Below are 21,698 nucleotides of genomic sequence, written 5' to 3' on the forward strand. Positions count from 1 at the left end.
TACACTCATTCGTACACTCATATTCATAAGTTCAATAGTACCAGCAGAATATCTACAGAAAAGATAACCTCCCAAATAATTTTGTATCATAGAATGTGTGTTTGCAATCCGTCATTCATATAATACAGCTGAAAGTATCTGTGTTATCTGCTCAACAAGGAACTCTAATTATCTTTTCATTGTCAAGATGCAGACATTAATCTTGTATGTAGTTTCCTATATACCATCATATTTGCATTTCCATTCATTTGGCATAAATGACCTTTAAAATTACAGCATAATTTAGTCGCTAAGATTGGAACACAGCCGTTCAGAGTGGTTTGATGTGAAATGGTACGTTATAGATCAACTTAAAGGCTCAGAAAACGTTACAGTGGTGGTCATAATGTCTGTAACACAAATATTTTATTTACTCTCCAGAATAACCACGATGAACCTCACGTCTTCTGATTTATATGTAATGTTGATAATGGGCAGAGAGGGTGGGTGCTGGAGCCTATCCTAACAGTCATTGGGCGGAAGGCAGGATACGCCCAGTCCATCGCAGGGCAGACAGACGGACACACACGCTCACACCTAGGGGATATTTAGCCTGACTGCATGTCTTTGGACTGTGGGAGGAAACTGGAGAACCTGGAGGAAACCCATGCAGACATGGGGAGAACATGCAAACTCCACACAGAGAGGACCCTGGTTGCCCGGGCGGGGAATCGAACCCAGGCCCTCCTTGCTGTGAGGTGGTAAAATAGTAGTGATTAAAAAAAAAAAGTTTCATTGGGACCTTTTTTGCCTCACAACGCCCTGCATGTATCCCTCTGCCATGATTATATATTAAACGTTATGTTCTAGGCCAAAAGCTTAGCTCTAAACTATTGTAAAACAATGTTTTAGGCATCAGCAGCACTTAATGCAATGGCTTTCTTTAAGCGAGCTTTAAAAGGCATTAAACCCTTTAGACACCTGGTTCCTATCGCCACCACTGTGAACAATTCCGACTCGTTTCTCAAGTTAGGAACATCCAGCATCAAAGCTCTTTGGATGACTTGTTTTTAACAGTGTAATGATTTGGCTATGCAGAAATTTAGAAAAATAGGTGGAATTAAGTGGAAACATGAAACCCTGTGACGTCTATTTACTTGGTAGTGTGAATTTGAACAGAACAGCAGTGCGATTCCAGGCTTGGCAGCTGCAACTTACTAAAAGAGATCCCTTTGATCCCAGGCCTCATGGACCACATCGTTCAAAGATTAACCTTCATCTTCCGCTAAATGATATTTGTGTTTGTTTCTCGACATGAAATGTCTTTTAGGCCTGAGATGAGGCTTTAACACATTTTAAACCTGGTTTCCAACAAAAATATTACATTTAATTGTGGACTGAATGTCTCTGTTAGTTTATAAAGTGCTTGCTCAATAGAAAGTCTGTAATCTTAGCGTAGGCTTTTATCAGTGGGAATTCTGCACCTCACCGTTTTACCATGAGAACTAAAGATAAAAACACACATGTTGGTCCTTGAGGTAAAAATAAATGCCCGCTGTTCTCCTGAAAAGAGCAAACTACGCTGGTCTGAGCGTATATATAAATACAGCCAAAGGAACGCTCTTTGGTTTCACCGCTGTGTCTACTGATTGACGATGGCTGTGCTAGGAATTTTGGCGGCATTGGGACTTTTCCTGGGGGCTGCAAATGCAGCCACTGTGAGTGCATTTTTACATTTGATATATGCTTTTCTTAGTTAATATGTATATTTACTAATAGAAGGTATTGTACTAGTACATTTGTGTTGTAGAGTACGTCCTTTAAATGTGTAAAAGGACATACCTGTACTGAATGCATAGAGTGTGTTAGGTCCCACTAGTTGGAAAGCAATCAATATATTATCTATAAACATTCTGGTGAAGTCTGGTGAAACCCAGTTGATTCGCAGCAGGGTTAGGGTTAGGATCAGACTTAGTATGAGGGTTAAGTTTAGCTGTTGGGTGATGGTTAAAGGTGAAAATGAAGGTGAATTTGATAGATATTTACTCGAATTTATGGTACTGTGCAAGCCATAGACCTCCGTTTTTTTATTTAATTGCCATTAAAAGTGGCAATCAAGCATAATTTCATTTTTTAGCATCAGGGAAAAAAAGCAGAAAACTTGTGTTGACAGAAAAATAGACACAATTATTTTACAGTGTCCACTCTGCCTTAATTATAGACTCCCAGCTTTTTGAAGAAATCTGGAGGGACATTTTTCCTCCAAAGTTCAGTCTTAGAAGCTGGTCGATCATAATCAAACACATTCAGCGGTGTTGAGGTCTGGACTGTGGGGTGGACAGTCCATTGTTCAGCTTCTTTGCTTGGTGTGTCCGTCTCCTTTTCTCAGTGAGGTTCTTGATGTCCTTTCAGACCCACAGCACTGAGTGGTCTTCTCACAGTGGAAGGATGGACAGAAACACCTGTGGGTGTTTTCAGATCTGAAGGTTTTAGAAACTTCGCTTCGTTCACTGTTTTTTCTTGTACTTTCTTGGACCATCTTGTATCTGATTGTCTCAGAAATATCTCCTGAAAAATGAATAACGTGCACTTAGTGGCCGTTTTCACAGGAGGTTAAATAAATGAAGGGTGGTCTCTGACTTTGCACAATGCTGTAAGGTAAATACAAGATAATCATCTTGGAAGAATCTTCAGTGGGCTATTCAAATAAAGCTGCCACATATTATATTAAAACTACAGTTAAACCCAGTCATCAAATGGATCTGGATTACAAATGACACACAAGCTGTTCTATCCAGAATTTTTAAACATGTATTCATATAAAAAACCCAATATGGCCTTCTCAGTCTTCTTCTTGGTCAAAAAACTGAAAAATGCTGCTTGTGTAAATATTCAACCCTTTTGGGAATTGTACTAGCTAAAGCCACCTTTTGCAACCATTTCTATCAGCTTTAAGTCTGTTGGGGTTTCTTCAGCTTTGTACACTATTTGGAAGTGATTTTTTCCCAATTCCTCTTGTCAGATTTGCTCCAGATGTTTCAGGTTGGTTGGGCAAATCTTCTGGACCATAGTGCCACAGATATTCAACTGGATTGAGTTCTGGATTGGACATTGTTTATCATTCATCTTTTTGTTGTTCAACCACTCCTTGTGTTTTTAGCAGACTGAAGCAAGCTGTCTTACAATATCTCCCTGTATTTTGCACCATCTGCCTGTCCTTTCATTTTCACAAGATGTCCAGTCCCCACTGAGGAAAGGTACCCCTGCGACATGATGCTGCCACCACCATACTTCACTGTTGGGAGGTTTGGTGAGGAATGTGCAGCATTAGTTTTGCACCACACGCAATTTTGGAAGCTCAATTTTTCACTCCAGGCTCAGCCACTGTGCTCATTCGGAGTGATTGTTGGCCTCCGTGTAGCTTCCCTCACAGCCTCTTTCTTGCTCTGGGGCTGAGTTTTGGCCTTGTCTAGGCAGTGCCTGGGTGGTACGATGCAGCTTCCATTTCCTCATAGGTGATCAAACAGTGCTCACTGGCCTTTTCTTTGTCCTTGTGCATTTCTATATGTTTATCTTTCATTTCTTTAGAATGCTCCTTTTTCCTTGACATTCACAGTCTGACCAAAGGTGCTGGAATTAAGGCCTTTTTTTCATCCAGAAAGATTCTTAATTTCTTTAATGATTCACAGGTAGAGGCTGATTCACAGGTAGAGGCTAATCAGTTTTGTCCTCATTAGGGAAACATCTTTCATCTTTGTAATCTGGGTTGAAAACTTCTGCAAACAGCATTTTCAGTAATTTCTTGTCATAGAATGTTTTTAATAAAACCAACATCGCTTTAACTCAGTTTTAAGGGTCACTCATCAAAATATCAAAATGTCACTTGACGTCCAGACAAATCTGATGACCTTTAAGGCAGTTGAGTTGTTTTGCTAAGCACTGTGTTCTGTTTTGATTTTGGAACTGCAAACTGCATCATGAGCTGGAACAACATCAAATTAGATTTCATGTATTAGTTTTGCCTCTCGGCATTGTTTGGAGACTTTAGGAATAAATATACTGGTCTGTGAAAAGATATTAAGAGGACCAGTCCTCTGATGATGATCCCTGTATCCTGTTTGAGAAAGTAATCATTTAATTGTCTGTCAACTTTTAATCATGTAATTTATCCCATTAGTTGGGAGTTGTGTACACCGAGGGAGGAATGGTGGAGGGGAAGAATAGTGCAGTAGGACTCTTCCGCTACATGGACGTTTTTAAGGGGATCCCCTTTGCTGCCCCGCCAGGACGATTCCAGAAACCTGTCCCTCACCCTGGGTGGACTGGTGAGTGCATTATTATACAGGCCATCAAGTGTGAAACCATTGAGGGCCTTTGCTGTCATTTTTTGAGCTTACAAAGGTACATTTTCAATGGGAGATAGATCTGGACTGCAGGAAGGCCAGTCTGGCACCTACACTCTCTGATTAACCAGCTATACTGTGCATGCAACATGTCATGCTGAAATAAGTATGGAGGTTCCTGAAAAAGACGTTTAAAAGGCAGAATATGTTGCCCTAAAATATGTTCAGTGTTAATGGTGCCTTCACAGATGTTCATGTTACTCACTAATAAATCCACATTTCACAACAGAACCTGGCTTTTCAACTTTATGCTGGTAACAATCCCTATGGTCCTTTTTTCTTTGGCCCAGAGAACACGACGTACCATTGTCTCCATAAATAGTCCAGATTACAAGACACATTTCCGATGTGCATCCATCCATTTCAGATCCAGAAAACTTGGCTGTGTGTTCGACACTGTTGACATGACTTCTCTTGTGCATAGTACAGTCTTAACTTGCATTTGTGGAGGCATCGATGACCAGTGTTTATTGGTTATGGTTTGTCAAAGTATTTCTGAGCCTTTTTGTGACCTCCACCACAGAAACATGCCGGTTTTTAATGCAGTGCCATTGGAGAGGTTGGAATTCAAGGGCATTCATTTGTGTTTTTTTTTTAGCCTTTTCCTTTACACATATTTTTTAAAGATTCCCTGATGATTCCCTTAATGATAAAATGTACTGTAGAGGGAAAAGCACCTGAAAATCCTTCCCATCTGAGAAACATTACTTTTAAACTGTGCCTTTACTGGTTGCTCCTTTTACACCCAAGCATAACTGTGTCACCTGTTTAAGATGTGCTTTGAACATAGTGTTAAATTCCCACGTTTCACAGCCTTTTTTCAAATATGTTGCAGGCATTTTGAAAATTTCGTGAAATTTCAGTTTTCAATGAATGTATGTTTACAAAAAAATAAACATATATCTTGCCTTGGTACTTTTTGTTCTAACACAGGTCAAAGTAGATTTATAAATGACTCATTTCTGTTTTTTATTTGCATTTTACCCACTTTCCCAACTTTTTGGAGCTGGGTATGTGTAGTAATGTTTCCATTAAAAATTTTTAGAGCACCCAACATTATTAAAGTACAAAGTTTTTGAGATTGTGTTATCCATGAGTTGTTAGAAGTTAGCCCTGAGCTAATATACGCTTACAAGTAGTCTGCTTTTCCTCCCTGCGAGGCTGTAGTATGTTGAGCGGAGTGAGGGTCCGTTCTTACTGTGGGCTTCAGTACTAACCTGAGTATTTTGTTCCACTCTGTTGAATGTATTATTCCTACCCATGCACACTGAACTGAGAGGCTCGTTGAATGATGCAATACAGGACATTGCATTGTACACTCCTTGATGCCACAGCTGGAATCCTATTTAGGCAGCATAAATGAAATGAAAGTATCGCTCTATTTCTGTGGTCTGACTCCTCCAGCTGTTTCTGTGCAGGTGTTCTGAAGGCCACAGACTTTGCTAAGAGGTGTATGCAATTAAACCTGCTTCAGGCTGGAACTCGTGGCAGTGAGGACTGCCTGTACCTCAACATCTGGGTCCCTCAGGGCCGTTCAGGTAAGCATCCAGACAGACAGACACATAGACAACCGTAGTAGAGATGGAATCTAACCAATACCAATTCTAATGATATGCCAGCATAGAAAATCCAATGGAAGTTGTACCATTTAAAAATGTATTGACTGTCACACAAATTAGGGCAGTCGTGGGCTGGAGGTTAGGGAACTGGCCCTGTGACCGGAAGGTTGCCGGGTCGATCCCCAGCACCGGCAGGCCATGACTGTGGTGTCCTTGAGCAAGACACCTTACTCCCAATTGCTCCCCGGGTGCCGTGGATTGGGCTGCCCACCATTCCGGGCAAGTGTGCTCACTTCCCCCTAGTGTGTGTGTGTGCTCACTAGTGTATATGTGGTGTTTCACTTCAGTATATGCGGAGGTGGAATTTCCCCCTTTGTGGGATTAAAAAAGTATCACTTAAATCTGTACAGCGGAGTTGAAGTGGAAATAAACAACCTATTGCAACAGTGTGCCTGCAAAGCATGTGCCTGGACAACACATGTTTACATAGGTGTAATCTAAACAGTGGTGGTGCTGGTGATAGGTTCACGTTTAGTTCAATTGTAGCTGTTGTTCTGATGTTACAAAGACATACGAGAGGTTCTACAAAATATATATCAATGTAATGCCAGTGGTCAGGGCTGCTTCTTAATATAAGCAGTAAACACCGATCAGGCATAACATCCTGACCACCTCCTTGTTTCTACACTCATTGTCCATCTTATCAGCTCCACTTACTGTATAGCTGCACTTTGTAGTTCTACAGTTACAGACTGTAGTCCATCTGTTTCTCTGATACTCTGTTACCCTGTTCTTCACTGCTGGAGTTTTTAAACACCTCAGTGTCTCTGCTGGACTGAGGATAGTCCACCAACCAAAAATATCCAGCCAACAGCGTCCTGTGACCGCTGATGAAGGACTACAGGATGACCAACACAAACTGTGCAGCAGCAGATGAGCTGTCGTCTCTGACTTTACATCTACAAGGTGGACGGACAAGGTAGGAGTGTCTAATAGAGTGGGCAGTGAGTGGACACAGTGTTTAAAAACTCCAGCAGCACTGTGTCTGATCCACTCACACCAGCACAACACACATTAACACACCACCACCACATCAGTGTCACTGCAGTGCTGAGAATGATCCACCACCCAAATAGTACCTGCTCTGTGAGGGTCCATGGGGGTCCTGACCACTGAAGAACAGGGTAACAGAGTATCAGAGAAACAGATGGACTACAGTCTGTAACTGTAGAACTACAGAGTGCAGCTATACAGTAAGTGGAGCTGATAAAGTGGACAGTGAGCGTAGAAACGAGGAGGTGGTCATGATATTATGCCTGATCTGTGTGTGTACTCACTTAGCACCAGCTGAGCTACAAGGGGCATTGTGAGTATTTCTGTTTCATTTGTTTATTTATTTATTTATCTTTTATGCACAATATAAAAGACAGATAAATAAATATCACAATATTTGAAGAAAAATTTATTAAAGTTTGTTATGCTCATGTATATCTCGTCTTAGTATTTAGTCTTTTTTTCTGCTCAAAATGACTAAAATATTCATTTATTTTCATCCATACATTCTACATAATATCACCGGGATGGGTGAAGACCCCAAAGTAGGATATTACTTGCTGGTGATGAAATAATTTCAATGTGTATCAAATGTTTTTACACATTTCCAGCATATTTTATTGATTCCACAAACATATCAAAAGCTGTGAGAATTTCAGTTGTTGATATCGTGAATTGGTTGAAACTGGTGCTCTAATATGTTACGCACTCTCTTCCAGTCTCCACTAGCCTGCCTGTCATGGTCTTCTTGTATGGTGGAGCGTTCCTGTTGGGTGGTTCTCAGGGGGCTAACTTTATGAATAATTACCTATACAGCGGAGAGGAGATCGCGGACAGGGGGAACGTCATTGTGGTGACGGTGAACTACCGTGTCGGCACCCTCGGATTCCTCAGCTCAGGAGATTCAGAATTACCTGGTGAGATATAATATCGAACATATTGCTGTGGTCAGACGAAAAAACTTGTATCTCCAATTTTGACGTTTTTCAGTTTTTGACATTATTTGAAAATACATGTTGTTCTTGACATTGTGTGTAAATTTCATGATGAATGGACTAAAAGAAATCACCCAAAATGACTTGGAAAAAAATCTGGTTCCATTGACTAACATTAAAAGTAAAGTAGGTTTTTTCTTTCTCCTGTAAAGTTACCATTTTGGAGATATAAGGTTTTGTTCCGACAACAGCGACATACAATATATTCGCTATGTTATAAATTCTTGTACTTCTGGCACATCTAAGATGTCCATCTACCTTAGAGGCCTGCTATATGTTATGTACATTATTGGTCCTACAAGGGAAATTTGTCATTTTGCTGCTGAAATATCTGAGAGCAGCACGGTGTCACCAGCAGAGCAGCCCTGCCTGGGGCAGTCGGGGTTAAGTGCCTTGGCCAAGGGCACAACTATGTATACCTAATCAAGCATGGGATTTGAACACACAGCCTTCTGCTTGATGGCTCACTTCTTCTACCTCTCAGCTATCGCCAAATGCACAGTTGGTGCACAGTTTGTCAGCTCTCTTCAACCCCCTTTATATACTGGTCAGAAATTTATCAATGATGAGGATCTATAGGGTGACCAACACAAACTCAGTACATCAACCAGACCAACCAAGATCTCACAGCCTTTTTGTGATTGAGTGGGCTGAAACCCTTTTGCGGTGACTTTTCTCAATATTTGCACGGTTTGTTTTGGGGAAGAGGGGAGAGTTTTCAATAAATCTGTAGAAATGTGTGATGATGGTACTTCTTTTTTTAATGTAGTTCATTTCTGATCAACAAAACAAGGCAGTGGACATAAAGACTAAAAAGTTTTAAAATATCCTATAACAGCTTGAAATTCTCAGAAAGGTTTTCAACGTTTTATGTTGCAGTGATACCACATATCTACAGTCAAATGTTCAGGAAAGATGGACGGAAAAAAGTCAGATAAAGTGTTCTCAAATTTATTTCAGTAGAACGTCTTCAGTAGCACTGTGACCCTGAACCAGGCTATATCTGATATTGGCATAATATTCTCTTTAAAAGATTTGAGATTGCCAATTATATTGACCCCCCCCTCCAGCCCACCAGCCCACCAGCCCACCACATAATCACACATGGTCTGCACAGCACAAAGCATGTTGCACAAAAGATGCAGACTTACAATAACTGTGTGTGCGGAAATAATGTAGCGTTGCACCAAAATTACAAGCTCTTGCGAATTTTGTGATATTCCCTTTCAAATATTGCAAGGGTTGGTTAATTGGGAATTCCTGGAGGAACTGCATCGACAGGTGCTTCTAATAAAGTGAAAGGAAATTCTGTTTCAATGTTGGTGGTGCCGGAATAAAGGAATAAGATTTACTAGTAATATTATGAAATAAGTAATATTGTGTGCCCACGTTGCAATAAAACAGTCCGAAGCTAAATGGGTTTTTGGGTTAGATAATAACAGCCTTACTGACAACTGTACCTAAAGAAGAAAACCCAGGGGTTAAATGCAACGTGTCCAAAGCCTTACTGTGTAGTGGCCTCACAACAGTGTACAACCATTATTATATAACCTGTTGTATTTCTCTTTGAATATGTAAATTAAAAAAAAATCTAAATCCAGTTAAATAACCACCCTGGTTTATAGGTAACTACGGTCTATGGGACCAGCATGCTGCTATTGCCTGGGTGAACAGGAACATCAAGGCTTTCGGAGGAGATCCTGACAACATCACCATCTTTGGAGAGTCTGCTGGCGGAGCCAGTGTGAGCCTCCAGGTACACTTTGGATTCTCTTTTCGTCCAACATCCTGTGTGGGTAGGGCCTCCTCACCATAACTAATTTAAATGCATTTTTGCGTCTTCCCAGATCCTGTCCCCCCACAACAAAGGCTTGATCCGCAGGGCTATATCCCAAAGTGGTGTTGCTCTGTGTCCATGGGCTGTTAATAGAAATCCTAGGGCGTACGCTGAGCAGGTAAGTATGCTAAACATGCTGATGAGAACTTAACGTATTGGGTCCCACTGTAGCAGTCAGTCAAGGAAATAGTATGGCTACATACAGAGGTCTGTAGACCTGTAGATCTTCCCAAACCATAGCTTGAGTAGAAGTACAAAAGTAGCCGTCTGAAAAGCTGTTTAAGTGCTGTGTTCCTGTAGAACTGTAATGGAACATCTTGCACATCCAGCATCTATCAGCATAGAACGTGAGGTTTCTTAAGTCTTACTCTTCTGTTTTTGGTTCCGGCTTCATTAAAATAAACGATAAACCTAAAAAGTCAGAAGTGTGACCGACGGCAAAGCTGTCTGGGTGCTGTCACCAACGCAACAGAATGCAATTAAACTTAGAAAAAAAAGAGAGATTAACAATGTTAATGACTAAAATTCAACTGAATAAACAGCAGACTATTTTCCTCATTAAAATACTTGAATAGATGTAAAACTATTAAGATTAGAAAATACTCAGGAAAGTGCATCTGAATCAGTTCCACACTCAAAAAACAAATAAGTGTTCAGACCATAGATATTTACAAGGATCATGTTATGATCTATTCAAACTCAAGGCGTTCGCTGAGAAATTTTTTTATTTTTTTGTTTAAACTTTCATCACTGAGTGCGTTTAATTGCACTTCATAATCTGATAACTGCAGAAAATCTGATTTTCTCAGTAATCTGATCAACACGTTTACATGCACTTGAGTAATCAGATAATGTGAAAACAGCAATCAGATTTCTGCTTTGCAACCAGCCAATAAACTCACAGAAGACGACGTGATATAAACGTAACGTAAAACTCAAACTTCATGCTTTTTCTAAAAAAACCATCGCATCACTTTACATGAAAATACGAACATTTGTCATCTAGAAGATGACGAACATTTAAATCCTTCATTTCGTCAAGCTTATTGCTTGCTTATTTTCAGTACCGCAGTCTGTTTTCGCACATGCTCAGACTGAGAAATCTGAAAGAAATCAGAGTAAGAGTTCACAGCACTGGAAAATCCCAGAAATGCTTGTGGGTGGCACGGTGGTGCGGTGGGTAGCACAGTGAGGAGGGCCTGGGTTCGATTCCCCAGCCGGGTGACCGGGGTCCTCTCTGCGTGGAGTTTGCATGTTCTCCCCGTGTCTGCGTGGGTTTCCTCCGGGTTCTCCGGTTTTCTCCCACAGTCCAAAGACATGCAGTCAGGCCAATTGGACGTGCTAAATTGTGAGTGACTGTCTGTGTCTGTCTGTCTGCCCTGCGATGGGCTGGCGACCTGTCCAGGGTGTATCCTGCCTTCTGCCCGATGATTGCTGGGAGAGGCTCCAGCAAAAACAAAACTCCATTAGTGGAGCTCTCTGACTGAAATTTGGAGCAATAAATACACTAATCACTAAACAATATTAAGTATTTCAGTAGAATACATTTCCAAACTAACGCCCCTGAAGTTTGAAGAAGTTAAAAAGCGAATAAGCATCTTTTATTTTTGATTGTGGAGTTGGCTGTCGGCACGCTCATAATACTCCCCTGCAAGCACCTTCAGTCTCCACTTTACGTCCACAGCTTTCCAAATGTCCTTAAACATGGTTAAGAGAAGTGTTTAGATGACAAAGCGCCCTGATCTGACCACCTTTCTCTGGCTGCAGGTGGCTCAGAGGGTGGGCTGTCCCACTGACCAGACCATGTTCAGCTGTCTGAAGATGACTGACCCTGTTGAGCTCACTCTTGCTGGCACTGTTAGCCTGAAAGGCTCTCCATCAAGTAAGTGTCTTGATCTTAACGTGAGCAATAGCCATGTAATTGGCCATTGCATGGTCAGCTATTAAAAGTATCGTTAGTAAAATTCTAATTTACTCATACATTTTAGGAAATCCATCAATCTGTTTTTTTTTCCCTTCCAATGTTCCATTTAAAGCCATGTATGTGCACCTAAAAACCCTCCGGACTAGCCGGGACTTTTCAGAAATAACAATAGTAGTTACAAAGATGAAAAGCAAGTAGTTTGCAATTGATTTTTAACACATGTTTGTAAAGAATTTCTAAAAAATGTATGATTACCACGTCTACGTACAGCTCCACTTCATCAATCCGACATGCAGCTCTCAACGCTTATTATTCAACTTTTAATCTTAAGACTTATTCACTGTGCGATAAATTATTCAGTAACTATCATGATACTAATACATTATGTATGAATGGAAGTGTGGACTCATGAAATTAAGGCATCAATTGATCATGTGTCTTTTAAACAGCAGAACATCCCATCAAATCCTTAAACGAAAGCCAAATATAACATCGTTTATGCCTGTAAAATGTACCCCTGGCTGTGTTTAGGTTGTCAGTTATGTCACTGTGTGAAATCATCCTTCAGACCCCATAGTGAAGAACTTGGCGCTGTCCCCTGTGATCGATGGTGATTTCCTCCCCGATGACCCCAGCGCTCTGTTCAGCAACGCCGCCGACATCGACTACCTTGCTGGAGTCAATGACATGGATGGCCACATATTCTCAAGCGTTGATGTTCCATCTGTCAACCTGCCCCTCCTGTCCACCACTGTGTGAGTACCACTGTTCAAGAATGTTAGTCTTTATGGCACCATTTGGAAAATCAGACCACCACACCGCAGCCTTTGCTTCAGCAATAACTCATTTGTTACTGTAGGAGCATTTAGAGCCCACAGCTTTTGGCCCAATCCCATTTCTTATTTTTACCCCTACCCCTTGTTTTCAAGTGTCTCCTTGCCCCTTGGAACAAGGGGTAGTGACCGAAAACCTTCCCTACGAAACGGGACCCTCAAATAAAAAAGAGCATTACTTCATTAATGAAACCCTTTAGGGTGGAACGGGAAAGTTTCTTGGAAATAAACTGTTGTGAAGAAAAAGACTATAATACATTGAAATGACATCTTAGCTTTTTCTTTTTTATCTCATAAAACAGTTTGGAGTGAGTTTCTGAAAAACCTCAGTTTGGAGGGCCTAACACTTCACCCTACCCCTGCATGGCGAAATTCATCAAGTAGGAGAAATGTCTGGATAGTACAGGACATAAACTGTACAAAACTACAAGAGCCTTTTTACCAAGTTTATAGGAGACAATTGTTTTATAGTGTTTCAAAAGTTCTGCCCATGGTCAAAGAATCTCATAGAAACTGACGTATTATGTGGTGAAGGACATCATGCAGCTAGACAGTATATACAAGAATGCCGCAGAAGGACAGTGGGTAGGTCCAACCCTAATGTACTCCCAATAATTTCACATACACTATATTGCCAATTTACTCACCCATCCAAATCATTGAATTCAGGTGTTCCAGTCACTTCCATGGCCACAGGTGTATAAAGCCGAGCCCCTAGGCCTGCAGACTGCTTCTACAGACATTAGTGAAAGAATGGGTCGCTCTCAGGAGCTCAGTGAATTCCAGCGTGGTGCCGTGATCAGACGCCACCTGTGCAGTGAAGTCCAGTCGTGAAATTTCCTCACTGCTAAATATTCCACAGTCGACTGTCAGTGGGATTATAACAAAGTGGAAGCGATTGGGAACGACAGCAACTCAGCCATGAAGTGGTCGGCCACGTAAAATGACAGAGCGGGGTCAGCGGATGCTGAGGGGCATAGAGAGCAGAGGTCACCGACTTTCTGCAGAGTCAATCACTACAGACCTCCAAACTTCATGTGGCCTTCAGATCAGCTCAAGAACAGCGTAGAGAGCTTCATGGAATGGGTTTCCATGCCGAGCAGCTGCATCCAAGCCTTACATCACCAAGCGCAATGCAAAGCGTGGAATGCAGTGGAGTAAAGCGCCGCCACTGGACTCTAGAGCAGTGGAGATGTGTTCTCTGGAGTGACCAATCACGCTTCTCCATCTGGAAATCTGATGGGCGAGTCTGGGTTTGGTGGTCGCCAGGAGAACAATACTTGTCTGACTGCATTGTGCCAAGTGTAAAATTTGGTGGAGGGGGGATCATGGTGTGGGGGTGTTTTTCAGGAGTTGGGCTCGGCCCCTTAGTTCCTGCGAAAGGAACTCTTAAACCTTCAGCACCAAGAGATTTTGGACAATTTCAGGCTCTCAACTTTGTGGGAACAGTTTGGGGACGGCCCCTTCCTGTTCCAACATGACTGCACACCAGTGCACAAAGCAGGTCCATAAAGACATGGATGAGGGAGTTTGGTGTGGAAGAACTTGACTGGCCTGCACAGAGTCCTGACCTCAACCCAACAGAACACCTTTGGGATGAATTAAGAGTGGATATGGTGAGCCAGTCCTTCTCGTCCAACATCAGTGTCTGACCTCACAAATGTGCTTCTGGAAGAACGGTCAGAAATTCTGATAAACACATATCTAACCCTTGTGGAAAACCTTCCCAGAAGAGTTGAAGCTGTTATAGCTGCAAAGGGTGGGCCGACATTATATTAAACCTTATGGATTAAGAATGAGATCTCACTCAATTTCATATGCATGTCAAGGCAGACGAGGGATTTGCAGACTCTGCAAGTCATATTGTTGACTTGTGGGGGGGGGGCAGTGAGCACCACTAGTGAATACATACACTAGGGAGCAGTGAGCACCACTAGTAAATGCTTAAAAGCCTTAAAGTCACAGTGATAATACAGCCTGTTTCATTCTATGGAATAAAGAGATATACTGATAAACTGATAAACAATCATGCAGGCTGATAAACAATCATGTAGAAATGAGTTATGACTGTTTGTGGTACCTAAAACCACACAGTTGTTATAAGTGGACCTCATGGAAATAAATGAAATACAATAACTGAATGTGAGATATGGGCCCTGTATATGACGAGTCACAGTATTAGGGCTGCTGTCATTCAGGCATGTGATAGTGGATTTCTGTGGCAGTGCAATGATGGTCACAGCAGGTAGTGACAGCAGCCTTCGCCAAAGATAAGTTGAAGATGTCAGTTGACTGACACATACTTTGGGCATGCAGCCCAGGATGCTGTCAGATCCACTCTCATCAGAGTTTTCCTCCCATCCCGCACTGACACTGACAGCACTGGGCCGCATTGGCAGCGATAGTTTTCTGCTTTGTTTATTTGTTGCTGTTTCTTTCAAGATGAGATTGAAAGGTGTTTTACATTGTTAGGTTTGCTCTAATAGACCGTTATTATGTGTCTATCCTGTCTAGAGGTTGAGAAAGTATACAAATCATGTGCTTTAAGTGAAAGTAGAGATACCACTGGTGAATGATTACTTAATGAAAGGCAGAAGCATTTACATTTCCAGCATTTAGCAGACGCTCTTATCCAGAGCGACTTACAAGAAGCGCTTTGTCTGTCTAGAGAATGTATCTTTGCTAGTTTCTAACTAGAGCTCAGACACTGCTAGAAAGAAAAAGTGACTGTAGATACCGAGAGAAAAAGGAACAGAGTTGAACACAGAACTCTGTGCCATTCAATGCAATGCAATACAATAAACTACAATAAAATACAATAAACTACAATACACAGTTCAATACAATAAATAAAATAAGTGCAGCTTATAATTCAGAGCTCATTTAAGTGTTTAAAGAGACGTGTCTTCAGTCCTCGTTTGAAGACAGCAAGAGACTCTGCTGTTCAGACAGCCAGTGGGAGTTCATTCTACCACCTGGGTGCCAGTAGAGAGTACATTCTCGACGCTTGTCTTCCACGTGCCTTGAAGGATGGCGGGTCAAGCCGAGCTGTACTCAAGGGGTTCATGGAACAGTTTGAGATTTCACCATTGCCATCACGTCGTTAGGGGCTGGTCCATTTTCAGCTTTGTAGGCCAGCATTAGGGTTTTAAATCTGATGCGTGCAGCTACAGGAAGCCAGTGAAGGGAGCGCAGCAGTGGTGTGACGTGCCTGAACTTGGGGAGATTGAAGATGAGCCGTGCTGCCACATTCTGGATGAGTTACAGAGGTTTGATGGCCTGCATGGGAAGACCAGCCAAGAGCGAGTTGCAGTAGTCAAGCCTTGATATGACAAGAGACTGCACTAGCACCTGGGCAGCCTCTCGGGTGAGGGAGGGTCAGATCCTTTGGATGTTGTACAGGAGAAACCTGCATGACAGAGTCAGGTTCACGATGTGGGTCGAAAACGATAACTGGCCATCCAGAGTCACACCAAGACTTCTTGCCTCTATAGACGAAACAATCAGAGAATTCTCGAATGAGATGGCAAGATCATGATGAGGACCTGTAGTTGCAGGGATGAGTATCAGCTCAGTCTTGCTGGGATTGAGCTTCAGGTGGTGAACTGACAGACATGCCGTGATGCGACTGGAAGCCTGTGTGTCAGAGGGTGAGAAAGAAAACATTAGTTGAGTGTCATCAGCATAACAGTGATAAGAGAAGCCATGAGAAGCTATTACATCACCAAGAGGACCCAGGACCGAGCCTTGTGGGACACCAGTGGACAGCCTGCATGGAGAGGATGTAAACCCTCTCCATGTTACCTGATAAGAGCGATCTTCCAGATAGGACTTGAACAACTTCCACGCATAGCCAGTGATTCCGAGGTTGGTGAGGATGTCCAGAAGGATCGTACGGTTGACTGTGTCAAAAGCTGCTGAGAGATCAAGGAGGGTCAGGACAGATGGCAATTTGGCTGATCTTGCAGGTTGGAACATCTCAGTCACTGTGATGAGGGCACTTACTGTAGAGTGCGCTGGTTTGAAGCCAGACTGGTTGGGGTCCTGGAGCTGGTTCTGTGTGAGAAAGAGAGAAAGTTGATTATAAACTGCACGTTCGAGAATTTTTGAAAGGAAAGAAAGAAGTGATACCGGTCTGTATCAGAGCTGTCAAGCATGGGTTTCTTCAAGATGAGAAGTACTCTTGCAGTCCCCACCTGCTGCGCTGACGTACAGTCTGTTCGTTTGCTTTCTTTTCTCACAGGGAAGATGTGAAGGAGCTCCTGACCTCCTTGACCAGTGAGAAGGGTCCAAAAGCTGCAGCTGCTGCCTTCGATGAGTACACCATTAACTGGGGAAGCAGCCCTGCCAAAGACGACATCAAGAAAACCGTGGTGGACATTGAGACTGACTATATCTTCCTGGTGCCGACTCAGACGACCCTGTACCTGCACGCCAAAAACGCCAAGTGAGTTAATGCGTACACTGTATTTCACAAAATACACTACAGGCCAAACGCATTAGTTAGACGTAATGGATAACCTAATGCTAACTAATCTTATTTTATTTTTCCTCTTTCTGCTTTTTCTTTGCACCGAGAGCGGGGGTTTGTACTTCAGTTTCGTTGTGCAAGTGTACGAGTACAATGTGCAATGACAAAGTTCATTCATTCATAAACTTCAACCTTAAACCTAAACCTACCCGCATCCTACACATCATACCAAATACTAGCTGGTCTGGCACCACCAACCATCACCAACAGCCACAAACAGGATTAAAAGAGACAAAGGTATGACTGATTTTAATTAACGTAAAGAGACAGTTACTTACCTGTTTCCTGGAAAGAGTGACAGTGCGGGTCATTCTGTCCTCTTGTAGGTCTGCAGGCCTGGGTGGGACACGGGGACAGGGGGTCCACAGGTCGACCTGGGAGAAAGAAAGACAAAACTGTTAATGAACTAATTGAATGCTAGACTGGGGGCTAACTGCTGCAAGTAAGACGGCTAGTCTCGCTGCCGATATGCACCCTGAGGTAGAAAGGGAAATAGAATAGTCAAGGAAGAATAAGAAAATGCCTGTCATGCATCCGAGTTTTATTTTTTGTGTAAATAGTTGTGTGCGAGTCCCATGGCGATGGATCTTTTACAATACTGTTTTTTGGTAACGTGTGCAATAAAGAAACGGGGCAAGAGAAACATTTAACCAGCCTTCTGCGTGAACCTCCTCTAAACGTGCCAACACGGTATCCTCCAGTCCACTCTACCACCACTCTGATATACAGAACCGTATGTTAAGGTTTCTCATCTGTAGATCGTCTAGAGATCATCAGAAATTCTTGCCCTATTGCTGGGAGACGTGAGTGGATCTGATTAAAGCTGCAGTAAAACTCTACAGAAGCTTAACTAATGATAATCACTGCATACATCATGCACGTGGGTAGCACTGTCGCCTCACAGCAAGAAGGGCCTGGGTTCGATTCCCCGGCCGGGCAACCAGGGTCCTTTCTGTGTGGAGTTTGCATGTTCTCCCCGTGTCTGCGTGGGTTTCCTTGGGATGCTCTGGTTTCCTCCCACAGTCCAAAGACATGCAGCCAGGCCAACTGTATATGCTAAATTGGCCCTAGGTGTGAATGTGTGTGAATGGATGCCCCATGATGGACTGGCGACCTGTCCCGGGTGTTTCCTGCCTTCTGCCCAATGACCACTGGAATAGGCAGCCCCCTGTGACCCAGAAAGATAAGCGGCTTAAATAATGTGTGTGTGTGCGCACACCATTGCTGCACATATTGAAGAATAAACCCTTTTCCTACGTATTTTCTTGAGTTTTGTTTTCTCTGATTCCCTTATGACTCTCTTATGACTGTCTCTTATGACATTTGCTGGTTCTATGTACCAAAAACAGCCGTAACTCATTTCCACATGACATTTTCCAGCTGCTCTTTATCCTTTTAAACCTCTTCAACTCCTTGAGACCACCGGTGGTCCCAAAACACACTTCTTCATAACTTTCATATTTCATAAGCTCCATTCAGAAGCTGGGCGTCGTGTGAGGCTGTAGCTCTTCTCTCCAGTCTAATAGACGGTGATGTCATTTTAAACCCTTATAATAAAAGAAGCTGAACTTTGTTTTTCTACTGAAAGTCGACCTGTTTTTGCCCAAATCTATAAACAGACGGCGTCTCTTCAGTGATCTGCTCTGGAAACATCACTTTTAGAGAATAACACAAAGAGCGGCGGAGATTTTTGGCTTTCAGCAGTAAATTGTAAGCATATAGGAATATGTGTGATCATAAAATGCATGTTCTGTTAATTTGAGGGGAGTTTTTTAAAAAATTAAATAAAAAATTTACTTTACACTTTAATTCATGCAGTTTCTGATTAAACAAACCAAAATACAAAATAGGAGGACACAAGTAAATGCCTTGATTCTGTGACATCACAAAAACAATGAATGCAAACTGGACCGCTTCTGGAGCTTGACTTCCATAGATGGACAGTGCAGACTGGGGGATGAGCTTTTGAAATTTTAACAGCCTTTATATACTACATTCATCTCTTTAGTTTAAAAAACAAACAATTCAGTTTTCCATGACACGGCTCTTTAAGGCTCATTACTCAGTACATGGGCAACAATGCAAACCTACACATCGCTGCTGTTGGAAGAAAACCTCATATGTCATTTTTTTGTCATTTTTCAGTTTTTGACATTATGTGAAAAGGCATGTTGACATTTACATTGCGTATAAATTTCATGATGAATGGATAAATAGAAACGACATAAAACAACTTGGAAAAAATTCTGGTTCCATTGACTTACATTAAAAGTAAAGTAGGTTTTTTCCTTCTCCTGTAAAATCACCATTTGAGATATTTAGGAGTTTTGTCCCAACAGCAGTGACAAGTGGAGTTATTCTTGTGCTATACGAGTGAGGAATGGCTAGCGGTCATTTCCTGAGTCATTTAAGAGGTTAATTAACCTATTACTGTCATTACTGTTGCTAAACATTTTGCCTGTAGTGTAAATAAAAGCATAACAGCCATGCAGTAGTTTCTAGACAAACAAAACTGTCAGCTTCATGAGGATGACATGATGATGGTGATTGTTCTTGCATTACTCTGCCCTCGTTAACTTTGCCTCTTCGTTGTCCATCAGCACGGCTCGTACCTACTCATACCTGTTCTCCGAGCCCAGCCGCATGCCTGTCTATCCCGGCTGGGTGGGGGCTGATCACGCCGATGACCTTCAGTATGTGTTTGGAAAGCCCTTTGCTACTCCTCTCGGCTACTTTCCCCGTCACCGCAATGTCTCCAAATACATGATCGCATACTGGACCAACTTCGCCAAGACTGGGTAAGCCTTGTAGTGATGTGAAACAGTCAAGAAGTAACTGAGAATTCAACAGTATCATATGTAGTTGATCACTGACTGTTGGTTAGAGGGTCCTTTTCTTACAGAGCTCCATAAAAGGAAAATTTATTTTATTAAAGATTTCTTTCTTTAAGTTTCTGCATAATTAAATGGGTCGTTCAGAGTGGTTTGGTGTGAAATGCTCCATTCTACTGAAACACACAACGTCAGGATTTTTCACAGTGGTGGTGATGGGAACCAGACGTCTGAAGAGTCTTAGATAGATAGATCAATAGATTGATAGATCAATAGCTCCCATACAGAAAGTTATTACTTCACAAGTTTGCAAACATGCTGCCTGATGCTTGAGAACGATAGCTTTGAGAGAAGATTTTGAATTGAATTAAACATCTATGGTGCCGACCCCTGGCCTAGTGCATTGTCTTTTTACTCTATAATTTGCAATAAAGCTGTTATTTCATTCATTTGACTTTTCATTTAAACCACAATGACGTAGTTTTCCAACATGTTACTTTATCCTGTGACATTGCTGCCACATTTTGCTATATAAACGAACACTCTGTTTTAAAAAATACACAAAAATTTAAATGACAGATTTGGTTTCCTTAACTGCACTGTCTCGCTTTAGTGACCCCAACACAGGAGACTCTGAGGTGCCCGTAGCCTGGCCCATGTTCAGTCAAGAAGGCCACCAGTTTGTGGACATCAACCACAACATGGGCAAGAACTCAGTCAGGCAGAAATTGAGGACTCGCTTCGTCTACTTCTGGACCAGCACCTTCACCAGCTTGCCCAGTATCAACTAAGCCCTCCACAGCTCCGTCCTGTTAATTGGTAGCTGCCATACACTGTAACATGGGCTGCGCATTCTGCTACGATTACTGCATCAGATTACTTGTCAGACAATAAAACAATTCATGTGTCCATCAAAGCAGGCGTTCATGTGTCCATTCAAACTAGTCTTTGGCACCTCTGGCTAGTATTCATCTTTGTTTTGCTTGATTTGCAACAGACCTGCACCCTGCAATCACACGTATACAGCCCTTAATTACCTGTGTTGTGTTTGGAGCTGGAACAGAATAAAATGTGACCTGGCTGAGAGCTAGATTAAAAACCTCTGCACCAAAGTGTTCAGTATTCTTTCCTAACTTGCTTCTATCCATTTACTATGAAGTTGACAATAAAGCTGTAATCCTAGAAGCAAATCCACATTAGCGCTGTAATACCCTTGTCTACAGAAGCCATTATACCAGAAACCACATCTACTTGAAGGAGAATTCAGGGTGGTTTGGTGTGCAACGCTCCGTTCTAGAAAACATGCCCAGCTACAACTGTTCCCAGTGATAGTGATAGGAACCAGACGTCTGAAGAGACTAATGTCTCAAAAAGCTACGTCATAATGTTTGCAACATAAAATGGTTTCAAATAAGCTGCCAGATGATTGAGCCACTGTTTTACCCTATTTTTCAGATAAGGTTATAGATTATCGGCCATCCGGGAGGAGCTCGGTGTAGAGCCGCTACTCCTCCGCATTGAGAGGAGCCAGCTGAGGTGGTTCGGGCATCTGATTCGGATGCCGCCTGGACACCTCCCGTTGGGGGTGTACCAGGCATGGCCTACCGGGACAAGACCCCGGGGTCGTCCTAGGACCCGCTGGAGGGATTATATCTCCAAGTTGGCCTGGGAGCGGCTTGGGGTCCCCGGGAATGAGCTAGAGGAAGTTACGGGGGACTATCTGGATTAAGCGGTCAACGACGATGATGATGAT

General features: G+C 42.3%; 1 protein-coding gene across 1 annotated transcript; it reads left to right on the plus strand.

Annotated features, from left to right (window-relative positions):
* Positions 1-1,546: 1,546 nt before the first annotated feature.
* Positions 1,547-21,057, plus strand: cel.2 (carboxyl ester lipase, tandem duplicate 2). The gene is made up of 11 exons (XM_017711355.2): positions 1,547-1,697; positions 4,157-4,304; positions 5,801-5,920; positions 7,714-7,911; positions 9,615-9,745; positions 9,837-9,944; positions 11,594-11,708; positions 12,319-12,505; positions 16,827-17,030; positions 19,715-19,912; positions 20,559-21,057. Exons 1-11 carry the CDS (start codon positions 1,635-1,637, stop codon positions 20,734-20,736), a joined length of 1,650 nt encoding a protein of 549 aa, XP_017566844.1. The 5' UTR covers positions 1,547-1,634; the 3' UTR covers positions 20,737-21,057.
* Positions 21,058-21,698: the final 641 nt, after the last annotated feature.

The sequence above is a fragment of the Pygocentrus nattereri genome, chromosome 16, assembly GCF_015220715.1.
Source record: "Pygocentrus nattereri isolate fPygNat1 chromosome 16, fPygNat1.pri, whole genome shotgun sequence".
Classification (NCBI taxonomy): Eukaryota; Metazoa; Chordata; class Actinopteri; order Characiformes; family Serrasalmidae; genus Pygocentrus; species Pygocentrus nattereri.

Coding starts and splice junctions, on each gene's coding strand:
- cel.2 (XM_017711355.2), top strand. CDS start 1,635: ATGGCTGTGCTAGGAATTTTGGCGGCATTGGGACTTTTCCTGGGGGCT. Junction 4,305..5,800: donor CCCTCACCCTGGGTGGACTG/GTGAGTGCATTA, acceptor GTTTCTGTGCAG/GTGTTCTGAAGGCCACAGAC. Junction 12,506..16,826: donor CCCCTCCTGTCCACCACTGT/GTGAGTACCACT, acceptor CTTTTCTCACAG/GGAAGATGTGAAGGAGCTCC.